Source organism: Myodes glareolus, chromosome 5 (assembly GCF_982192425.1).
Source record: "Myodes glareolus chromosome 5, mMyoGla1.1, whole genome shotgun sequence".
Taxonomy (NCBI): domain Eukaryota; kingdom Metazoa; phylum Chordata; class Mammalia; order Rodentia; family Cricetidae; genus Myodes; species Myodes glareolus.
In genome coordinates this window covers 15,301,363-15,325,174 of record NC_142030.1, presented here as the reverse complement: position 1 = coordinate 15,325,174, position 23,812 = coordinate 15,301,363, and the positions used below count along the sequence as shown (strand labels likewise).

General features: G+C 35.8%; 1 protein-coding gene across 13 annotated transcripts in view; it reads left to right on the top strand.

The window, feature by feature from the left end:
• The window catches only part of Cdc42bpa (CDC42 binding protein kinase alpha), a 222,115-nt gene that overhangs the window by 106,513 nt on the left and 91,790 nt on the right, over positions 1–23,812 (top strand). For all 13 annotated transcript variants that reach the window (XR_015001239.2, XM_085687629.2, XM_085687631.2 and 10 more), the window contains exons 6-10: positions 10,571–10,664; positions 15,649–15,849; positions 17,738–17,986; positions 20,532–20,611; positions 23,157–23,323. Coding sequence is in view for 12 of the 13 variants with exons in the window: in XM_085687629.2 (XP_085543755.1) it covers positions 10,571–10,664; positions 15,649–15,849; positions 17,738–17,986; positions 20,532–20,611; positions 23,157–23,323 (791 nt within the window). In the remaining variant the exon portion in view is untranslated. The remainder of the gene's footprint in view (positions 1–10,570; positions 10,665–15,648; positions 15,850–17,737; positions 17,987–20,531; positions 20,612–23,156; positions 23,324–23,812) is intronic.

Here is a 23,812-nt window from a genome sequence, read left to right as displayed (position 1 = left end):
AAGAGGAGTATTGAAGGGCTGCTGCTGTGATAGGGAAGAACCACTGCAGTTTTGAAAGTTAGACTTTATTCATTGATTTACTTATTTATTTATTTTGAGATAGAATCTCACAATGTATATGTAGCTAAGACTGGTCTGGATCCCAGTGCCCCTGCATCAGATTTTCAAGTGCTGGGATGCTAAGCATGTGCTACCAAAGCAGGGTCTTTATCATGATACTGCTAAATACCATGCTACAGACATTGGCATCTAATAAAGTACCTTTCATTACTGTTTCATAGCTGTCTTCAAGTTGGACATATGTTTTTCTCATTTCAAGTATCCTTTTAGATTTTATAAGTTTACTCTTGTTGGAAGCTTGTCATTATATACTTTTTTCCTAGTATTTTAACTATTCTCTTTGGTTAGATATATGATGGAAGTAGAGGAAATACGTCCTTTTTGTGAAGAGCTATTTTTAAGGTGAACTAATGATAGAATTGAATTGAGTGATAGTAAAAGCAGAACATGCAAAAACCATGTTCCTAAACATTGTGGAGATGTAGAATGAACAGTAGTTAAACGAATGACTCTGGAAGACCTGTTGGAAGAAGCCATGTCTACGTCAGAATGAAGATATTTCAAAAAATTAAAATACTTTAGCTAAGGGAAAAGGACCAAAGAAATGAAGATATATACAGAGAAAGACCACTAAAGTTGTATTACATTTTATCATTATTTATTTGGTGTGTATGTGTGTTCACGGTAGGTGGTAGTGCACCTGTATACTGATTATGAGGGTGTGAAGGTCAGAGGAATACCTTGGGTGTCATGTATTAGGTGACTTTCACCTTTTGTTTGAGACAGTCTCTCATTGGTTAAGTAGGTTAGAATAGCTGGTCTGCAAACTTCCAGGAATACTCCTGTCTCTGTCTCCTGTCTCACCATTGCTGGAGTATCAAGCACATGCCTGGACCCTAGGTTTTTTAAGTGGATTCTAGAGATTGAGTTCAAGTTCTCATGCTTACAAAGCAGGACTTTACTGACTGAGCCATCTCCTTAGGCCTGTATTTTATCATTTTACAATTTATTTATATTAAATTTATGCATATTAAAATATGTGTGTGTGTGTGTGTGTGTGTGTGTGTGTGTGTGTGAGAGAGAGAGAGAGAGAGAAAGAGAGAGAGAGAGAGAGAGAGAGAGAGAGAGAAACAGAGAAACAGTCTACACTATTGCATATGAATGGAGAACAGCAGACAGCATCTGTTCTCTCTGCCATGCAGGTCATTGGGATTGAACTCCAGGTGGTTAGGCTTGTGCCAGGAGCCTTTACCTGCTGAGTCATCTCCAGATTCTCTTTTATCATTTGAATGTTAAAGTCTTCACTTAAACACATAGGAAATATATCTATCTTTTCTTGTGCTTTTAGCAAATTGGTTGTTTTTCCCCTTGTATTTATTAACATACATTTTGGCAATCATAAAATATTTTTTTTCATTAATCTGAACTCAGTTTAGACTTTGGCATGGATATACTTTAGTCCTGAGCTTAAAACATATGTGCCACACTTTCTGTGGTTTACTGAATAGTCGGTCTATGTTTTAAGGGTGTACCCTTTCTTTTCAATCATCTCTTTGCCGAGACAGAGAATTTTGGAGTAGAGTTTAATGACTTAACAGCGTCATGTGGTCTGATTCATGTTGAGTAAACTTTCTGCCAAATGTTGGGTCATGGCAACGTAAGTCCTGATTTCAGATCGAAAAGCACCATTGTTTCTAATCCTGTTAACTAAAATCAACAGAGAGTGGCTGTTCAGATTGTCAGCTACAGTGCCATTTGTCAGAGACAAAGAATCCAACCAGAACAGAGGAATAAGTTGGTCTGGTTATAATATTGTATTTGGCTATTGTACACTTTAGTTTTAGATGACCATGAGGAAAGATCAGGAATTTTGTGATATTTTCTAACATCTCATGGATAATTTATATAGATAATCATAGCATCAGTTCTAGCACTAGAATTTTTATAGCTGATACTGTGTATAGGTCAGTGACTACAATCTTACCCTGGTTCCTGTTCTTGGATTGTTTCCTAGACTGGCAGAGATAACAGTGCTGCACATTTGAGCATGTTAGGTAAATAAATGCTCCACCACTGAGGTACAGTCCTAGGATTCAGACTTACAAAGTTTCTTGAATCTTAGAAAAAAAGAGAATCGAGACTCCAGGAAAAGGACTCTTTCCCCTTCCCATTGCCCATTTATTTTTGTCCGTCTTGCTCCAGGAATTAGACAGAATGATCTTGGTACATCTTGTCAGGACAGATAGAAAATAAGGGTTCACAGACTTTTAGGGTTATATCGGAAGGATTTAGAAGCCAAATTGAAAAGAGTACCAAAGTGGAAGTACTTTGGTGGAAGTGGTGGAAGAGGATGTCAACTGCCTTGTTTCTCTTTTTATTGGGCTCCAAGCTTGGGCTTAAGCTCCCTGGGCAAAAGATTGGAAGATATTTTTCTGTGGAATTCTGAGTGAAAAATAAGTGAGTTTCGTATCCCAAGGAAACAATTAATCAGGTTAGTCAGCCATATAAAAGCATCCCATAATCCTAGTACTCTAATTCCTAAATGTAAGTGAATAAAAATCTTGGTCTTCTGTAGAGAACCTGTAAGATTTAGTTGCTAGATCTTTTTGTTCTCTGCCATTTGAGAATCCACCTGGAAAATAGTCAATGCCCTGATTGTGGATTTCCAGAGCTCTTTGTTTTACGTTCTTTTAAAGTCCCATTTCCTTTCATAAAATCTCCCTGTTTTGCTCAGCTTCTTTGGTACACCCATTCTCTTTTGGGGAATAAAGTGCTGCCTGATTCAAGAATTAAAAAATAAATCAATTATGATCTTAAGAAAAGAGATTAAATCTAAGGGATGTGTATGTAACTCAGTGATAAAGCAAAGGACCCAAGTATAATCCCTAGCAGTAAAAATAAGATGATAAGTTTATGCCAAAGTAAATAATGGAAGAAAAGAAGCTGGAGGGAAAGAATAACTAAAGGAAGAGAAAATCTGTCCTTCCCTGAATAACTGTGAACAACCATCTGAGAGATGGGATATGTGTGACTCAACGAAACACATTGTGTTGTAGGAAAGGGATCTTCATGCAACAAAACTTTACACAGTAAAATTATGATGATATATTTAAAGAAAAGTTATCAGAAGTGTTAGAAAATAGAGTTGAAATAGAAAACCCCAAATACCTGGGCTCCTAGAGAAGTTGGCAGGGTTATGGGATGGTAGGGTAAGACATCTAGTAGAAGTTCCAGGATCAGATGAATAACATTTTTTATTATTGAATAACTTTTTTTTTTTTTTTTTTTTTACTGAAAATCCTAGTTCCTAGTACCTAGTACCTACTGAAAATATCTAGTACCAACTGAAAACACCTAGTACCGCCTGAAGGACATGAAGTTCATACTTAAAGGGAACACTAAATGCTCATCCCGTGATAAAAAGTAGACCCACTTCACTGCCCCTGAAAATCCCTGGGAGAGTACGGGTGACTGAGGCAAGGTTGTATAAACAAGACACTGTTAACCAGTCGGTAGTTGGTAAAGCATAGATTATGAGTTTTCGTCTTTTGTGCCTAGTGGTTAGAGTTTAATATGTGTCCCTGAGGATTTCCTCTTCTAGACTGTTTCAAGTTTTCAAGGGATTAGGAGGTCACTGCAACATGACATCCCTTTTGTCAAATCATATTTAGGAACACTTGATGTGAATTTGTTATTTAGACCATGAATTGTGTATATCACATAGGGTTATATCAATCATTACTACTTTGAATATTTATCAAACTATATTTCCTGGTAATTAAGTCTGATCTCCCTTTCCTTTCTCCCATTCATGCTGTCTCCTTCCCTTCTTCTCCCCACTTTCCTTTTTTATAATTGACTAAGGTAGTTAAAGTAGAAAAAAAATAAATTGATGCCAAGATATGAAAAGGAATACTCATGGTGATTAAGACATTGTATTTGAGAAGCTAGAAACATGGTTCAGTGGTTAAGAGTATGTTTGCTCTTGCAGAGGACCTTAGTAAAAGATCCTAGCACCCATGGTAGGTGGCTGACATTCTCCTATAACTTCAGCTCTAGGGGATTCATATGTCCTCTTCTGGCCTCCATAGTCAAAAGCAGGCACAAGAGTCAGGGATGGCCCCCATTCCTACTGTTAGGAGTTTCACAAGAAGACCAGGCTTCTAAACAGGTTAAGATCCTTAGGGCAACAACATAATATCTTTTTGTCGGTAAAAATCTGTTTCTGAAGGTGAATTGAACAGATTTGGAGAAACTTAATGATTTCATTTGCCTGACTACTACTACTATTATTATAGTATCTTTTTGTTGATAAAATTTGTTTCTGAAGGTGAATTGAACAGATATGGGGAAACTTAATGGTTTCATGTTCCTCTTTATTACTACTACTACTACTGCTGCCACCACTACTACTACACTTCTTAGATAATACCTTGTATAAATTCTTAAAATGTAATGATTTTTTTAAAACAATGCATTCTTAATCCCAAACCAAAAACCAGATTTAGCTTATTGGTGGATTTCTGTATACTCACATTTTCTCCTTATATGATTTTTTCCATATTCATAACTCAAAATTGTAATTTTTATTAATCTTCTCTCCTTGATTTTAATAATGTTAGATAATGCCATTAATTTAGAGTAAAGTAAAAAAAGCAACTATAGATCACAAGAAATAGGTCAGTGCTGTTTTAATAGGATTTTTTGAGAGAAATACCCTGTAGTAAATTACAAAGATTTTATCCTTTGTCCCTTAGAACTTCATGAAGAATACATGTGGGTCAAGCCTTTTTCATGTTTTGGGTAGATCTTACCTTCTTTAACATGAGTTTTTGGAGAGTATTGGCCAGTTATTCGCTTGGTATTTGAAAAATCAATACCATTACATATTGTAAATACTTTGCAACTTAAAGCTGAAAGGGTATGTAATTTTGTCTGTGTAGATTTTTCCCCTTTACTAAGAATACAATAATAGTTTTAGCAAAATTAAGACATAATTTTAATATGTTAAAATTTAGTCCAGGTGTATTATAATGCAGTGTGATTTTTAAAACATGTCGTATATAAAGGAGAAGTATAGTGTGACCAAGAAGTAAAAAATAAGCATATCCTTTTGAAAGTGCACTCTTCCAAACTATATAAACAATACAAATGTAGGTGAGGTTGGCAGGATGTGTCTGGGAAAGAGAAATACAGGTCTTAGCTTAGACATCAGTATCAGTGCCTACACAGCGTTCTGATCATGCTGTCTGGCTTTAGGCCTATGTTTGGAATTAAATAAAATCTGTAGTTAATTTAATGGTTAACTAGAGTTAAAAATTACCACTTTGTATGTAGGTTAACTAATACTGACAAATTCACATTTCATTATTATCAGGATAGTATTTATATAATCATGCTTCTGTCTCCCTTTCATATATCATTGCAGTTGAGTGCTTTAAAATATTTCCCTGTTATAAAATAAAGATGTATACCTGTTATAGTACTAATTCTGTTGTTTTAAAATAATGCTCTTCTGAGATAGTTAAGCCTGGCACATTGGGCTGGAGTGTCCTTAGCCATGATACTATTCTTTTAAGCCCAATATTATTTGGTTTTCACTAATAAGGAAAGTTAATGATTTTAGAAACCTTGTAGATGACTGATTAGATTCATATTTAGATGAGAGAAACTGGAATAATGCATTTGTGAGGCTAAGGGGGAAGTGTCATCTTTCCTAAGCACTTCTCTTACTTTTCATGGGTTGTACAGGTTGTGACTGATGTCTCGCTTTAGCTTACCTTTCCCTCTCTTGTTGACAGTGCTTGGGAGCTGGTTGGCCAGCTGCCCTGTTATTGCAAGCTGTCACTGGCTCAGGGTTGATCTGAATGCCAGATGTTGTTTTTGCTTCTTAACAACAGATAATGTGATTTGTCCTCTGCACTTACCAGTTATTGTATTCTCCAGGAGCAGACACTGAGTCCATATGTGTTATAAGAGTGTTCATTAGGAATTAGCACCCACGGAAGGGAGGCAGAGGACCAGAATTGGGTGAAAAAAGAAACCAGACAATTGTAAACGAAAGCTTCAGTCAGCACTGCTTGCAGTTCTGAGGGTTTGTGGCCTTCTGAGTAGTTGTTAACTTGGTCAAAATTGTTGGATCTTTGTCTTTCCACATCAGCTATTCAGTACATATTGGCTGTTCCAAGAAAGAGATGAGGATTGGGAAGAAGCTATCTGCTACTCTGAGGGGTGTGTGTGTGTGTGTGTGTGTGTGTGTGTGTGTGTGTGAATAAAAATATCTCACCATATTCCATAAATATGTACAAATACTGAGTAAAAATGATTATATTTAAAAGTAGCTCCTCACATGTCAATTTTTAAAATCCTCATTCTAATTGTTTGGATAGGAATGTGCTATACATTTTCACTACTCCCCCTCCTTCCTTCCCTTCCACTCTTCACCCATCCTTCACGCTCCCAATTTACTCAGGAAATCTTGTCCTTTTTTCCCCCTTCTTAGGTGGATCTGTGTATGTCTCTCTTAGGTTCCTCTTTAATGGTTCCTACCTGTGATTCTAGCACACATAATGCTGAGGCAAGATTGCCATTAGTTTAAGGGCTGTCTGATCTATGTAGTAAGTATCATGCTAGACAAGACTATAAAGTAAGACTCTATTGAAAAAGTAAAACAACATGTTGTATAGTTCTATAATCCCAGCATTGTATAGAGGCTGAAGCAGGAGGATTTGCACTGCTGAGCTAGCCTAGGCTATAAAAGCAGAAGAATATACAGAAGCAAACCAAAGCAAGCAAAAGGAGAAGCTGTAACTTAAGGAAGACAGTTGTAGGACAGAAAGTCCTAGAAGTGAGGAAAGGATGAAGATGAGGAGCTGAGACATTAAATAACCACAAATCTTTAGGATTCAGTTTCCCCATACTAACCCATAGACTACCTAGAAAACCATCCACTGTATCCTAACATTTGCAGAGGACATAACTCAGTGGAAGTTCTTATTATTTTATTGTTCTTGTAATAAAGTAACTACTACTGTCAAAAAGAAAGAAGAGAAAAGTAGCTCCTTTTTCTTAAGCTTGCTCTGTGGTGACAGCCATATCTAGTTTCTTTAAAGCTTTGTTTTTCTACTGTTTATTCCCATGCATCTGGTATCATGACATCTAATTTCAGACATTTTAAAACAGTTTATAAGGACTCCTGGGGTCTCTGCTAAGCTGGCTGAGGATTGGCTCTTAATATAGCACTACTTTTCCTCAGGCCTGCTCTCACTGATCTGCCACTTCATGCTTCTTAAGACTTTGTAAATGCACTTTATTGCTGAGCCAGAAATACTGTGTTTGTGTAACTGCCTTTAATTTTCACATTTCTTTGCTAATACTTTGATTTATTTTCCTTCCATTAATATGCATCAAGTACTATATAATCACATTTTAAGTATTTACATAAATCATATGATGCATTATGCTGGTTTACTCACTTTCTTCAACTTTATATACAACTGTATTTAATGTTTTTCTCTATATTACTATATTATATATCCTGATTATGGTTTCTCTTTCCTCTATTCCTCCTAGTTTCTCCCTATCTGCATCCACTCTCTGTTTCTCTTTAGAAAACAGTCTTTTAAAGGGATGACAATAAAATAAATTGCAATAAGGCTAAACAAAAACTAACACTTTGGAATTGGACAAAATAAAGAGTAAGAAAAAAAGCTCGGGAAAAGACACAAGAAGCAGATACATTTGTTTACACATTAAGGAATCTGATAAAAACACTAAATTGGAAGTCTTAGTATGTAACCAAAGGACCTGGTTCAAGCCTTGTGCATGCTGCCTCAATCCCTGTGATTTCATATGAGCTTTGATAATGTTGGTTTAGAGCAGTGGTTCTCAACCTTCCTAATTCACACCTCATGTTGTGCTGATCCCCAACCATGAAATTATTTTGTTGCTACTTCTTAACTGTAATTTTGCTACGATTATGAATTATAATGTAAATATCTGTGTTTTCCAGTGGTCTTAGGTGATCCCTGTGACAGGGTCATTTGACACCCCCCTCAAAGGTCATGACCTTTGAGGACACCCCCCTCAAAGGTCATGACCTTGAGAACCACTGATTTACAGGGGCTTGTTTTCCCGGTATCCTTCATCCCCTCTGGCTCTTACACTTTTTCTGCCTCCTCTTCTGCCAGGTTCCCTGAATCCTGAAAAGAGGGATTGATGGAGATATCCCATTTAGGGCTGAATGTTCCAAGGTCTTTCTTTCATCTTGTTCTGTCTTTTCTCACAATCACTTTTGAGTTTTTGCCTGTTAATTATTGTAGCCTTATTTTTTCTATTTTTAGTAATGTGGGGGGGACATAGGGAAAAATGTGTCTTAACTTTTAATGGTAGAGACAAGGGGATGCAGGGATGAGAGGGGAAGAGATTTCTGTTTTCTATTTGTATGTAATATGTAGTATTACCACTGTTATTCTTGTGGAATATGGAATGTTTTATTTAGTCACTTGTGGTGGTTTTAATCTCATCCTTCATTCTTCCCCTTGCATTTTAGTCAGTCTGCTCCTAGCATATATTTAATAAAGGAAAATTATTTATTAATTTGGTATTAAAATATGAAGTTATTCTGATCATTTTGGAGCTTTTGTATTTTGTTGATTAGTTGAGAGGTTTTGAAATAGAATCTAGTTGCCTGATATTTTTCTGTTTCAGGGATTTCTACTGCTGATCCATAGCTTGAGACCAAAACACTGAATTAATTCACTCATTTGTGTGTGTGTGTGTGTGTGTGTGTGTGTGTGTGTGTGTGTAGTTATTTTGAGTGCTGGGGTTGGAATCTAGAAAACTGTGAGCTAAAAAAAATAGTCTAGTTGTATAACTGTCACTAGTTTTTACATTTTTTGCTAATACATTTATCCTATTTTCCTTCTTTCCACATGTACCAAGTATTAGATAATCACATTTCAAGTATTCTTGTAAACCAAATAATGTATCATGTCTGGAAGACAAATGCTATACTACTGAGCCACAAATTCAGCCCCTAATGTGAATTTTAAAAAATCAGTTAGACATCTTTATGAACCCCTTTGGTGGAGTGTTGTAGAGACAGGAATACTCAAGTTTGTGGTTCGGTCCCTTAACAACACGTGCAGCAGTTGTGCTTCCGTGATGCTGTCTTAGAGCCGAGGAGGCTTATGGAACTTCCCAGGTGTAATGGCACCAACTGTTGTTTCTTCTTTTCCCTTCATATTTAGTTTCCATCATCTTGTCAGATGGCCTAGTACTCTATGGCTAAAAATTACATTAAGTAGGAAAACTGGAATTTGTGGCTTAATTTTTTTTAAAAGAATAATTAGCGCACAAAATTCTTGATGTAGACCTGATGTCCCTGGCAGCAGACCTGGACCTAGTTCTCATTGGCATCACATCCTTTTTCCCCCTGAAGAAAGTCATGGTTTTATTGGAAGCCACTTATTTTAGAGCCTTATATCAAGATGCTCAGTCTTATTTGCTCTTTCTTCTCAGAATTGTTTCTTAAGTGAAGGAGTAACTAACAGAATCAAAGACTAGAGGAAAATAGAAACAAGGTATACTGAGAAATGTGAAAATAATTTGTTAGGAGGTTATGATCGAAAGGAATGTGTCAGTATTTTCAAAGCATTGGGGCAGTTGAAAATTTTAATATGTCAGTGATGCTTTCATCTCCAAAAGTATCCTTTCCAGAATGAAAATTACCAGAGTACTTTTTATTTCCAGGAATTTTGGAAATGATAGAGATTTGGAAAGTGTTAATATGAATCACAGCTAGGATGGAACCTGTAAAACAGATATTTTTTTAAACAATTTTCAATATTTTAATTTTGTTTTAACATAATTGTCTGCCATTTTTCTCATATAATTTAAACATAAAAACTATGCTTCCTAAATTCACTTTTTTACCTTTTAAGTTAATATATGCAAGATTCACGAAGACCAGGTGAGCAATTTAAATAGACCTTTAAGTTGTGAGGAAATAGAAGCTGTCATCAAAAACCTCTCAACCAAGAAAAGCTCAGGGAGAATGGTTTTAATGCAGAATTCTACCAGAACTTCCAAGAAGAGCTAATACCTATACTCCTCAATGTGTTCCACATAATAGAAACAGAAGAGTCATTGCCAAACTCTTTTTATGAAGCTACAGTTACCCTGATACCAAAACCACACAAACACTCAACCAAGAAAAAGAATTACAGACCAATCTCACTCATGAACATCGATGCAAAATTCTCAATAAAATACTGGCAAACCTAATCCAAGAACACATTAAAAAAAAATCATCCATTATGATCAAGTAGGCTTTATCCCAGAGATACAGGACTGGTTCAACATGAACAAAATCTATCAATGTAATTTATCATATAAATAAACTGAAAGATATTTTTCTTAAAGTATTTTTTAAAGCAGTTGAAGATTTTTCATGTAAAAAGGCTTCCGATTATTTTCAACTAAAGCGTGAATATATTTGTTTTTTCAGAGACATTAAACCTGACAATATATTGATGGATATGAATGGACATATTCGTTTAGCAGATTTTGGTTCTTGTCTGAAGCTGATGGAAGATGGAACGGTAAATAAATATGAGTTATTCTATCCATAGACATTTTCCTTGGCATGTCTTCTCTATTCTAGAGACGCTGTGCTTACACTGTCTGCCAGCAGTCATCCATTTGTCTTTGCTCCACCTTCTTTCACAAAGCATTGGTCATACTTGCTCAGAGTCCTCTTAACCTGCTTGTAAAAGTGAGCTTGAGAATGGTGCTTTGAGAGCCTTGTGGTTTCTTTTTTAGCTAATACCTATTATACTTGAAACTTTCCTAAGGTTTTAGAGTAATAAAGATTGTAAGTTTCATATAGAAAATAAAATACAACTCCATCTTCATTTGTACTTTTTTCTAATGGTGTAGTTGTTCTGAGGGATAGTGTTCTTCAGCAAATGAATTTTCTTTTTGAGTGAAGACTAGGTAGCATTAGTTTTGTGTTCCCATTTGCTTGACTTTTACTGATGAAATCATTAAGTTCTTGTTCAATTAAAGTGTATATTTTCAGATTTTGTTACTTTTTGTGTGTGTACATGTGTATGTGTGTGTGTGCTTATTTTGGGGTATGTAATATGGGTGTATGAGGAACAACTAGGTCCTCATTTCCCACCTTGTTTAAAACAGTCTCTTGTCCACCCCTGTGTATATCAAGTTGACTGGTCTATAGCTTCTGGGAGTTTTCCTGTCTCTGCCTCCCATATTGCAGAAGAATGGGATTATAGATATACTGTATCATATATGACTTTGCGTGGTGTCGTAGGGTTTCTGTCGCTGTGAAGAGACACCATGACCATGGTAACTTTTATAAAGGAAAAAACATTTAATTGTGGTCACTTAACGTTTCTGAGGTTTAGTCCGTTATCATCATGGCGCAGCATGATGGTAATAATGGCACTGGAGAAGCAGCCAAGTGCCCTACAAACTTGACTTGCAGGCTGGAGGAAGTGGTCTCTCCCTGGATCTCAGAGACCACCTCCACAGTGTCATACTTCTTCCAGTAAGGCCACACCTCTTAATAGTGCTTCTCCTTTTGGGGGGCATCTTTTTTTTCAAGCCACCACTCATGGGTGGAGAGTCAAACTAGGTCTTTACAATTGCATGGCAAGTGCTCTACCCACTAAACTATTTTCTCAACCACATTGCTTAAAAATTTCTTTAATTTTCTTGTCTATTCCAGAGGCCCACATGTATATTAATTTAATTAGCAGGTTTTTTTGGAAAACATTTTAGTATGATAAATTCCACAGCCGTGTTATGTGTCATCATTATTCTTGACTAGTTATTTGACTCTAAAAAATTATCTTTAGGTGATTTTGAAAATGCATTATATGATTTATGAATTTGCCCATGTTGAAAGGAATAATTGGTACTGACTTACCTTTCTTACTATAAATGACTATGTTACTAAACATGTTATTTAAAACAGCTTTTTCAGACAGTGGCTAGCGTTGGCATGTTATAGTTATTCCTAACAGAAAGAAACTCTTGAGATGTGCCAGACTCCTGACTTCCCAGCACTCCTGACTCTTCTGACATGGCCAGAGTTAGAGCATAGCATAACGTTTTTTCAGATCTTGGGTGAAGGCACCACAATTGAGTCACTTTAGGTGCTGGGATCTGAAAGAGTTGATACTGGCCCTGTGTAAAGGCAGACCTAAGTTCCCCAAACTAATCATAAAGGCTAAACTACCCGCACATTGCACTGTAGATTCATAGATGAGTGATACCCACAGGGACACGGAATAGCAGACCAGAAAGTCAAGCTGTGCTGGAGGAGGCAAACCAGCCCCATGAGTTTGGACCATTAACTGTAATATTTTGTATCTACTGGAATGTTTCAGTCTAAAACCAAGCCCTGATAAAGCCAACCAGAGCTTGAAAATGGTTCTGCCAAATGAGGGCCTTACATAACCAACAGCATACCTGTGCCCCACCTTTACTCATTTTGGATCTTGAACCATTGTGTAGTAAGTACAGCTTTTACTTATTTCTTATGCAGTTTAGAACTGCTTTCTTCTCTTTGGGTTACAGGTAGTCTTATGCTGATTGATTTTCATTCAAATTTTTTAATGTTTAAAAGTCTGGTTTTATGCTGTTCCTGTATTTTGTTGAGTTAATATGCCTTTGGTGAGACAGAGTAATAGGTATTAATCCTCAAACCAGAGCCTCTTGCATAACCAAGCAAGCACTGCACTTCTGAGGTCTTAACTGAGCTACCCAGGCTAGCTTAGAACTTGTGATTCTTCATCCTCAGCCTCCTGAGTAGCTGGAATTACCTACCCTGTGCCACCAGGCCTAGCTGAGATAACCTTTTACTGTTTATTTGTAGTATCCTATAGTTAATTTGGTGATATACTTCTTTGGTGAAAACTTCTAGTTTTACTTTGTCAGAAAATAGACCTATTTTATTTTATGGCTTGTGTTTTTTTCATTTGTTGAAATCTACTTTATAATTTTGTAACAGACAACTTTTTGTGTATTCCATATTTGCTTGAAAAGAATACGTTTTATCCAACTTTACTAAAAGTAAAGGTTATTTACATGTCCATAATATTGAACTGGTTTTGTATTCATGTTTTATATTCTTATGGGTTTTCTCTATTATCCGTTATTTTAAAATCCTTATGACAGTAGTAGATTTGTTCATTTTTCCTTCATAATTATCAGCATTTTATACATCTCCTTTGTAATGTATTATTTCAAATCACTAAATTTTGCAGGATAGTTTCTTTTGTAATTATATTAATGAACTAAATAATTTTAATTTGGCTAATACTTTTATTACTGCTTTAAATTTCTACTGTTTAATGTATCTAGTTCATCTTTTATCTCACCACTTTCAATTTATGTGCTTCTATTTTGTTTATCTTACTTAAATTATTTGACTGCTTTTTCTCTCGTTTATGCATTTGGTTATTTGTTTTTCAAAGTTAACTCTCTGTCCTTTGACAGATGCTTTAATCCACTCTTGGATCTTGTGACTTAGTGTAGAGCTTTGTGCTATTTCTGTAGCTTTTGTTTGTTATTTTAATGAGTGCTTTGTTTTCCTTTTTTTCTTTCCTGATACCTTCTGTCCAGTTGATTTTATCTTTCTTACTCTCTTTATCCTTGGAAGGTAACATCTCTTATTTTATTTTATTTTATTTTATTTTATTTTATTTTATTTTATTTTATTTTATTTTATTTTATTTTATTTTTTGAGACAGGATATCACTGTGTAGCTCTGACTGTCCTGGAACTCACTATGTAAACCAGAATGGTCTTGAACTCACAGAGATCCCCTTGCCTGTGTCTCCCAAGTGCTGGCATTAAAGACCTGTGCTACTCTACCTGGCTGGTTTAAATATTTTAATGCCTCTCTTTAGCATTTTAAAAACATTGATAGCTCACTTCAGTAAAGAATTAGTCATTTTCCATTACATTCCCAATCAAAACAATCAACTTACTTTAGTTTATACCATAGAAATTAATTCAAAATAGTTCAGAGAACTTTGTAAAAACTAAAACCCTGTAAGAAAATATAAGGGACAATATTTATGATTGCATTTGGGAAATTTCTTGAGAATAACACAGACTCACAACCCCTCCACACCAAAGTGCACCCTCAGAAACCTGTGTGCATCAAATGGCACAGTGGACAGAAGGAAAAGACAGCGTACAGAGCCAAGCAGTATCTGCAACTCACTTACCTGGTTGTGTGCTTAGAATATGTAAGGACAGCTACAGATTCTAATTAAGTTCTGGCCTGCGGCATTCTAACTTCCCCTCAGGCACTGAAGTTAATCACTCTTGTGGGAGGGCTCAGTGTAAGGTGAATTTTTCTCCAGGAGCATTTTGTACCCAAGCTCAACAATAGAAAAACAGCCTCAGTGAAGAATAAGAGAATTTTCCCAAAGAAAATTTACAGATGAGGAATAAGCATATGAAAAGATGCTCCATAAAATCTGTCATTAGAGAAATAAGTCAGAAAGCCTGTGATCCCACCATAATAGCATCTTCTGTCCAGTGGCATAGCTGCTGCCAAACCAGAAAACAGCAAGTGTTATCTAGGGTGTGGATGATTGAGAGCCCTGGGCACTGTTAGTGTAAACTAGTATAGCTAGTTCTTCCAGATACTAAACATAAAATGATCATTTATTTAATTTTCATCTATCTAACTTGCTGTAATTAGATTTTAAACTTTTTAAAATTAAGAATTTTGGTTTTAAAGTCTCTACTTTCCTTCCCTTTTATAATTTTTCCAGATAAGTTTTTTTTGGTTTGGTTTTATTTTTGAGACAAAGTCTATTGTAATATCCTTGTCTAGCCTGGAACTTACAGACAGACTGGCCACAAACACACAGAGAGCCATCTCAGTGCTAGTATTTAAGGTGTGTACCATCATGTCCAGTGCTACTAAGAACTTAATGTACAATAACTAATCAACCTTTAGTTTTCTTAGGTTTCTGTTTAGGATTTTAAAATTATCATCATTGTTAAGCTTAATAATTGTTCTCTTCATATCTAATTGTAAATTTTCAGTTCCAGTGTATGTATGTATATATATGTATGTGTGTGTGTGTATATGTATACATATCTGTTGATTGCATAAATAAATATTTAAAACCAGTAAGAAAACTTAGTAGCATACTATAATCCTAGAACTTGGGAAGTTGAGGCAGGAGGACTGTTGAGTTTGAGGCTAACCTCAGATATATAGCAAGACCTTGTCTCAGACAACCAAACCAAAATTAAACAGTAATAATGTTGTGATTCGTTTTATTGTTCATGACTGTAATGACTCAAATCACATTGTTCCCCTAAATACATTCAGCTATAGTAAAGGTCTTGTAAAGTTATGAGTAATGAAAACTATTAATGTAGAGGCCATTTAAAATCATTCTACAGACTAGGAGGCTAAATTCAGATAACAAAAATGTTATAATACTGTTTGTTGTATATCTTAAGTAACTGTTTTTAATTTAAAATCATTTGTCTAATACATTATAGTGATACAAATATGATCTTCTTCAGGTCCAGTCTTCAGTGGCAGTTGGAACTCCAGATTATATTTCTCCTGAAATCCTTCAAGCTATGGAGGATGGAAAAGGCAGATATGGACCTGAGTGTGACTGGTGGTCTCTGGGGGTCTGTATGTATGAGATGCTTTATGGAGAAACACCTTTCTACGCTGAATCTCTGGTGGAGACATATGGAAAAATCATGAATCACAAAGTTAGTATATTATTAGTTTTCACAATAAATACATTCATTAAGTTGAAGTAATGTGATATTAAAGTGAAAGTACTCTTTTCAAAACAATGAAAAGTCATATTCCTTTGCTTAGTAAGGAAAATTGTTAGTAATCAATATCTGTAAAATAATTAGTTTTAAGTTTCCCATGCATGTTGTTTAGAAATGCTCCTAAATAGAAAAATCAGTCTCTATAGTTGAGTAAGAGAAGTAAAAAGTAGTAAGTTTTTTTATTAGTTTTTACTATATAGTACATACAATTATGACAAGTATGCATGTAAAAATTATAAGCATTATTAGTAATAAATTAAGTGTGAATAAAGATAAAAATTGAACTCCTTTGGAGCCAGCAAGATGACTCCGTGGCTACCTGGAGACCTGAGTTCAATTCCTGAAATGCATGAAAAGATGGAAGGAGAGAAATGACTCTACAAAGTTGTCCTCTGGCCTTCACATGGACAACTTTGCACTTATGTACACATGCACACCCAACCATGGACAGACACACAGAACAGTTTTACTGAAATTCTTCTGTCAAACTGGCAAAGACAACATGCAAAATTGTATTCTGTACTCTCATGCAGCATCATAGGTACTCCTCAGATTCTGACAGGGCTACAAATTGTAACTTTCTGTCCCAAAGTTAGCAGGTATACATCTTGAGCCTTAAAATTAGAGCTTTTGATAGAGCAAAGGTTGGGTCTAGACATTTACCTGGTGGAAATATCTATAACAAAGGTGTGTATGTAGAATGTCTGCTCCAGTGTTAGTGAGCACAAGACACTGACTGCAGTCCAGATAAACTCCAGTCATGCAGCACCATGTGAAACAAAATAGACATGCAGAAGAATAAACTGTCCAACTTCAGAAGGTTGTGAACAGATGCAGAAGTGCTCAGTGTGAATCTGAATGTCCCCCAGAAGAATAGATAATCTGTCCTTTTTAGTTGGTTCTGGTGCTTTACGCATACAAATCAATTTTATAGACTTTGTGTCTTCCACCGAGCTGCTAGCATGGAACAGGAAGTAGTGGTGAAGAACTGAAAGACAGGAGAAGTTGAAGGTTGTCAGTGCACGTGCACCATCCACAAGGAAGGTGTTGCAGTGTAGCATGCTGCTTAACAGCACTGGTCAGGAGAGAGTTAAGGGCAAGACCCTTTCCTGTCAATTATTAGTTGGATGACGTTGAGAAAACTGTATCTTAGCTTCCTCTTTTACAAGACTGTCATCCTAGTAGTTCCTACCCAGTGTAATTATTCTGAGGATTAAATTGTTAAATAAGTAAATCACTTTGAATAGTGCCAGATACATGGTAAAATTTTAAGTGTTTTGAACCAGAGAGATGACTCAGTGGTTAAGAGCTTTGGCTTCTCCTCTAGAGGACCCAGATTCAATTCCCAGTACCCACATGGTAGCTCATAGCTGCCTGTAACTCAAGTTTCAGTGGATCTGACTCCCTCACAATGACATGCAGGTCAAACACCAATACATATAAACATTTTAAGTGTTTAATGATTAACTGATATTTTATATTGTTCCTGAACATTATCAGTAACCTACATTCTATTGAACTATTGAATTAAATTCTGCTGCTTTTTATTCTCACCCATCTCATTTTAACATCAGTTTAAGATCCTATGGCATCTGACCTCTTTTTGTAGTTCAATCATCATGAAGTCACTTAAGGAATTAAAAATTCTTTTAGGAAAGGGATTTATTTCTCATCATCCCTGTGTCTCCCCACAGTATCAGTGCTTTGTGTCATCAAACTCTAGTTGTTTTTCCAACGGAAATAGATTTAAACAAGTTTACCACCATTTTGTAAGAAAACTGCTGATTTGTATTTATATCTTATATTGTTGTCCGTATAGGAGAGGTTTCAGTTTCCACCCCAAGTGACTGATGTGTCTGAAAATGCAAAGGATCTTATTCGAAGACTTATTTGTAGCAGAGAACATCGACTTGGCCAAAATGGAATAGAAGACTTTAAGAAACATCCATTTTTCAGTGGAATTGATTGGGATAATATTCGAAACTGTGAAGCACCTTATATTCCAGAAGTCAGTAGCCCAACAGATACATCAAATTTTGATGTGGATGATGACTGTTTAAAAAATTCTGTAAGTATGACATTATGAAGATGTCCTGTCCTTCTTGTTCTTTTAAGGATGGTTATAAAGTAACATTTTATTTATTAATTTGGTGCCAGGACTATTTTTCTCTTATCAATCACACAGTAGTTGTAAGTTCCAATGCTTATTCTGTCGTGTATCAAAAAAATTAAGAGACTTAAATAAATTAAATGTAGTTACCATGACCAAAAGCAAAATTCAGAGACCTGTTGTTTAGCAAACTGTGTCATATGTTTACTAAAAATGCAAGATTAGACACCTTAAAAAGTGTATTTCATGATTTCAAAGTGAAGAAGATGACAAACCCCTCGCTAAAACCAACCGTGAAACTGGAAACAAATAGCATCACATGTAAGGGCTTACTATAACCAAAAGGAAATAAAGAAGTATTTATTCATCAAAAACTACTGAGCTTTATTTGAAACCATACATGCTCCACCCCCTCCTTGTAGACAGAAATTTCTGTCCTGCAGCCATTCAGTCCCAAATAAACAGAGTCTTATATTAATTATAAACTGTTTGGTCTGTTAGCTCATGCTTATTATTAACTAGCTACTCCAACTTAAATTAACCCATAATTCTTGTCTATGTTTAGCCATGTGACTTGATATCTTTTTTCAGTAAGGCATTTTCATCTTGCTTTCCCTGCGTCTGGCTGGAGACTAATTCTCTGTCTTTCCTCTTCCCAGAATTCTCTTAGTCTTGTTGCCCCACAAATACTCCCTGCCTGGCCACTGGCAAGTCATCTTTTTATTAAACCAATACAAGTGACAAATCTTTACAGTATACAAGAGCATTATCCCACAGCACCTACCTTTTACCCCATCACCTGTTTGGTTGTACTTACATATTGAACAAAAAGCTGACACTTTACTGCCAGGAGGGCAAACTTTATTTGGAAGTCTCAAACCCAACACCCATATTGTTGCCACTAAAATAGCCAGCTGGGTAGGAAATAAATGTGGAAAGTCAGTCTGACATACCTTCCTTACCCGAGTTTGTGTCTCTGCCTGAGCCAAATAGTTTTCTCCTCTCAGCTCATGGACTGTAGGAAGGCTATCATATTGTGTTGATCTTGCTCTGAATCACTAGGTTATATAGATTCAAATGTAAGAAAATAAGAACCTAAAATTTTGGGTTTCTTTTCTAGACTTCTTATCTTAAGCTGCCAATTTATTCAGTAATTTTATGTCTGGTTTTAGTTCAGTACTAAATTTTATATTAATTTTATGTCAATTTTTACTGTTAACTACTATGTTTAAGATGAATGTTTGCTGTTAAACTGTTTAAACTACACAAGAAGAAATAGATGTATTTTCCTCCCAGTTTTTAAATTATATTCACTGTTGACAGAAATTCTGAGTCTTTCCAAGTTAAGTGTATATGGAGTTGATTATTCACACTGGTTGTATTTTATAAAGTTATGGTGAGCACCCAGTTAGTTGACGTTGACCATTGCTCTGTATAAATAAAAGATTAATGAATTTGAAGGAGAGTAGGGAGCGGGTATATGAGAGGGATTAGGACAGGAAAGGGAAGGAAGAAATGTAATTATATTATAATAACCAAAAATTAAAGAAACATAAAGTTAAACTTATGTTAACATAGGTCACATTTTCAACAACTTTGAATATAAAAGCTTTCTAGATGTACTGTATCAAAAGTTATATAGTAATATACACCATTGATTCAGTAACACAGAACTCATATCTAACAGCATTATAACTTACTCCTAAAACAGTTTATCTAACACATGTTGTTTCTCTATAAAGGCACGTGATTACTTTTTACGTTGTGACATGAGATGGCAGCCAGTGTGGTACACACCTATAATGCTAGTACTCTGATGGGATTGGATGAGTTCAGGCTTAGCTTGGGCCATACAGCAAGACTTTGTATTGAAATTTTAAGAAAAACAAAAGCAGTTATCAGACAGCACTTCTGGGAGGTATTTTAAACAGAGATACTATCATAAAAGCATAAAAATGTTTATAGAGTATGCCAAGGACATTTGCTTCAGTGTGAGAAAATAGGAGCAGTCCACACTTAGTCTCTGCAGGAGGAGCAAAGGACAGCACACATCCTCTCTTCTCCACACGTACTTAGTGACCACATAAGCCCTGAGGATACTGATTTTCCACTTGCAAATAAATTTTTGTTTTAAACTGTGTGTGATGAAACAGGCCTATAATTTCACTCCTTGGGAAGCAGACATAGAAAAATCACGAGTTTGAGGCCAGTGTGTGCTACCCAGTGAAGCCTTTTCTCTGAAAGAAAAAAAAAAGCTAGACAGATTTTCAGATGTAGAATGCATGAATAATGACTATAATTTTTTGTTAGGCTTTTAACTTTTATTTGCTTGAGTTTTCCAGTAGTAGTGCTTATAGTCTATATTTTATATCACTGAACACTTTCCCAAATTTACCACTCTCTCTAAATTGAATGGTTGCGTATCCTCATTGACAGTTATAGTCCAACCTATCAGTAATAACTGTAGATGTCTCACCAAATTGATATTTTTATTTTCTCTTAGGAAACAATGCCTCCACCAACACATACTGCATTTTCTGGCCATCATCTACCATTTGTTGGTTTTACATATACTAGTAGCTGGTAAGTTTCAAAAATTAAGATAATGTGGGTAATTTATAAAAAAGTAAATTGAAGTTTGAAAATGGTATATATATGTATTTGTAGTTAATGGTGTATTGGAGCTGGATTTAAATGTGTAAAACTACTCAAGAACCAACTGTTTGGAGGAAATGATGAGGACAAGTAGCACAAGAGTTGAACCCATTGGGAAGAGGGCAAGAACCAGCACCAAGACACTTAATGAATATTTGGTATATGTCAAGCACCAAAATTTCCAACCCATTGTTCATACCACTCTTTACTCCTAACCCCGTTGCTGTCCTCCTATTCCTCCCTTCCATGTCCCATAAGAATTTCAGTAATCATTTCCTGGGTGCATGGCAGTCCCTTTAGTTATCTCTCAGCTGCTGTACTTTTTTTTTTTGTTGAGAGAATGTTCTTTATTTCAAATGTAAGCAGTTCAAAGTGGCTGGAGCAGACAGATGGTTCTTAACAACCAAGCTAACTTTACATTGAGGGTTACCAGTCTAAGTACTCTATCCTATGTGACAGACACTGAATCACCTTAGTTTGTTCTGCCCTGTACATACCAAGGTAACCATTTTATGCTCCATTCTTGCAAATATTGGTCACCCTTATTCTCAGCTGATGATCTTGCTTCCTCCATCCTTGATAACTGCTACCAACTTCAGGCAACTGCAAGTTCCTGCCACTGTTTTCTATTTGTCCCCTAGACTCACAAGCTCTTCCTTCCAAGGATGGACCATGTAGATGCTTGGCTAGGGCTGGCTCCTGCCTTTTCCTCCTGCTTGGCTTAATGTATTGTTCACTTTCATGTCATACATTTTTCTCCTTTATGTGCCACCCACATCTTTACATCCTGCCAACCATCTTACCACACATGTAATTATTTCTTCCATCTTAAAATATAAAGCCTTTCTGGATCTCGTACCTGATACCAATTATTTCTCTGGTGTATAACAAAATTACTTCTCTTGACTGTTCTCTTTTTATACTAATCTTTCTTGAATGCACTCATTTCAGGTTGTGCCCAGTCTCTTCATACAAACTGCTTTTACTGGCACCACTGTTGGCTCGTGTGTTAACAGGTGTAGTCATTGCTTGTAGTCCCAGTCTTAGTTGACTTTATCTTTGCCACTGCTCCATACGAAAACACTTAACTTTGTTTCCATTTCTCAGTCTCCAAACAAGCTCTCCTCTCCCCAGTTTCTGAGTATCCAAGTGTTCTAGGGCTCAGCCATGGAACTTCCCCTATATACTTCCTAATGACATGAGATCTCCTTACCTTTTACTTAAAACATGTCTTAACTGCCTAAGTAATATGTTCATAACTCCTGATATTTCCTACATCTATCAAATTGCCCTGTTGGAAGAGATAAGCCAGCCTGTTCTCCCTGTGCATGGTCATTTCTCTCTACTCCACAGTTCCTTTTTGTTTGTATCCTAAGAATAAATCAACTGTCTCTGTCATTTTCTCTTATATACTCATCCAGTTGTTTGCCATGTTCCTTTTACACAGGCCTCCTTAAGGCCCAAGAGCTTTATCTTGGGATGCTCAGGCTTCTGTTCCTCGACTGGTCTTCATCCTGATACTACCTTGACTGGTGCCTTACATTGACTTTCCTTAGTTACCTGCATAAGCACAGCTTTTCTGATTACTCCGTCTAAATTTCTGTCTTCTCCTTAGCAGTTAACACTTTCTCATGTACTGGATATTTTATGTAATTTCTTTTATATCCCTGTTGCTAGAATTTAAATGATTGGCAAAGAATTTTGTCAATCTAAAAACTTTTTACATTATAATACAATTACATCATTATGCTCTCCCTTTCCTTCTTCCAATTCCTCCCCTGTCCACTCCCTCCAACTCCTCTCATGTTTCCCTCCCTCCCAAATTGATGTCCTCTTTTTCTTTGATGATTATTGTTTTATACACACACACACACACACACACACACACACACACACACACACACATGCACTTTTCTGAGTCCATTCAGTGTTGTTGTGTGTATATGATTTCAGGGCTGACTACCTGGTTTTAGATAAACAGCTGGGTAGCTCATTTCTCAGGAAGACTAATTTCTCCCTCTCAGCTATTGTTAGTTGCCTATGGTTCTTTGTCTAGGGGCAATTCAATGATGAATGTTCATCATCTCAAATATTGTTAGTGTGCATTCAGAAAAGCGCCTCACTTTAAAGTTTTGAATTTCAAATTCTATTAATGAACACATGCAGGTGGTTTTGACTACTGTTTCAGTAAACTTGTCAAATTGCTTTGAATTACTAATGATCCTTTATTAAACTTTGTTTTATAATATATGGAGTTTTAAATTTAAAAATAGTTTGGTGATAGTTTTTATTTAAAAATATTTCTACAAAAAAGATTTTTAGAAAAAATTATAGTGCTTCTATAGGATTCTAGATGTTATAGTATAGAAAGACAAATCTGTGTCTTACATGAAGAATTTTAAAATTCTTTTTTTCTTCAAACTTTATTGCAGTATGAACCAACTTTTTGTTTTGTTTTGTTTTGTTGATTCAGTGTTCTTTCTGACCGGAGCTGCTTAAGAGTCACAGCAGGTCCCACCTCACTGGATCTTGATGTTAATGTCCAGAGGACTCTAGATAATAACCTAGCAACTGAAGCTTATGAAAGAAGAATTAAGCGACTGGAACAGGAAAAACTTGAACTTACTAGAAAACTTCAAGGTAAATATTTTAATATTTTACTTATTTGAATTAAACTTACAGTGTTTTGAGCTACATTATAAGGGAATGTTTTACCCTCAGAAGTCTTTTTGTAAATGGTAAAAAAAAATGTGTTGTAGAAATGAGTGCAGAAAAGAGTATAATGCCATTTATGTAAACATATCACACAATAGTAAACAGCACAGTGATGTTTATTTCTATAATGATGTGTATTTCTACAGGTATGTCAATGTATGGAATAGAATACCTCTGGGGTCGGGAGACTGGAACTGTCAGGAAAAAAGTACCCTTTTCACCCTGTCATAAACTCTAGTGACTTTTCATACCTCATATGATCAATCGTTATACTCTGTTACCATCACATTCTGTGATGGTCTAAAGTACACTCCAAGACTCTTACGTGTTCACTTCTTTGCGGGGATTTTGATATTTCCCTATTCTACTCAGATTCATAGAACCCTGCAATCAACATTGCATAGTTTTTTGCAC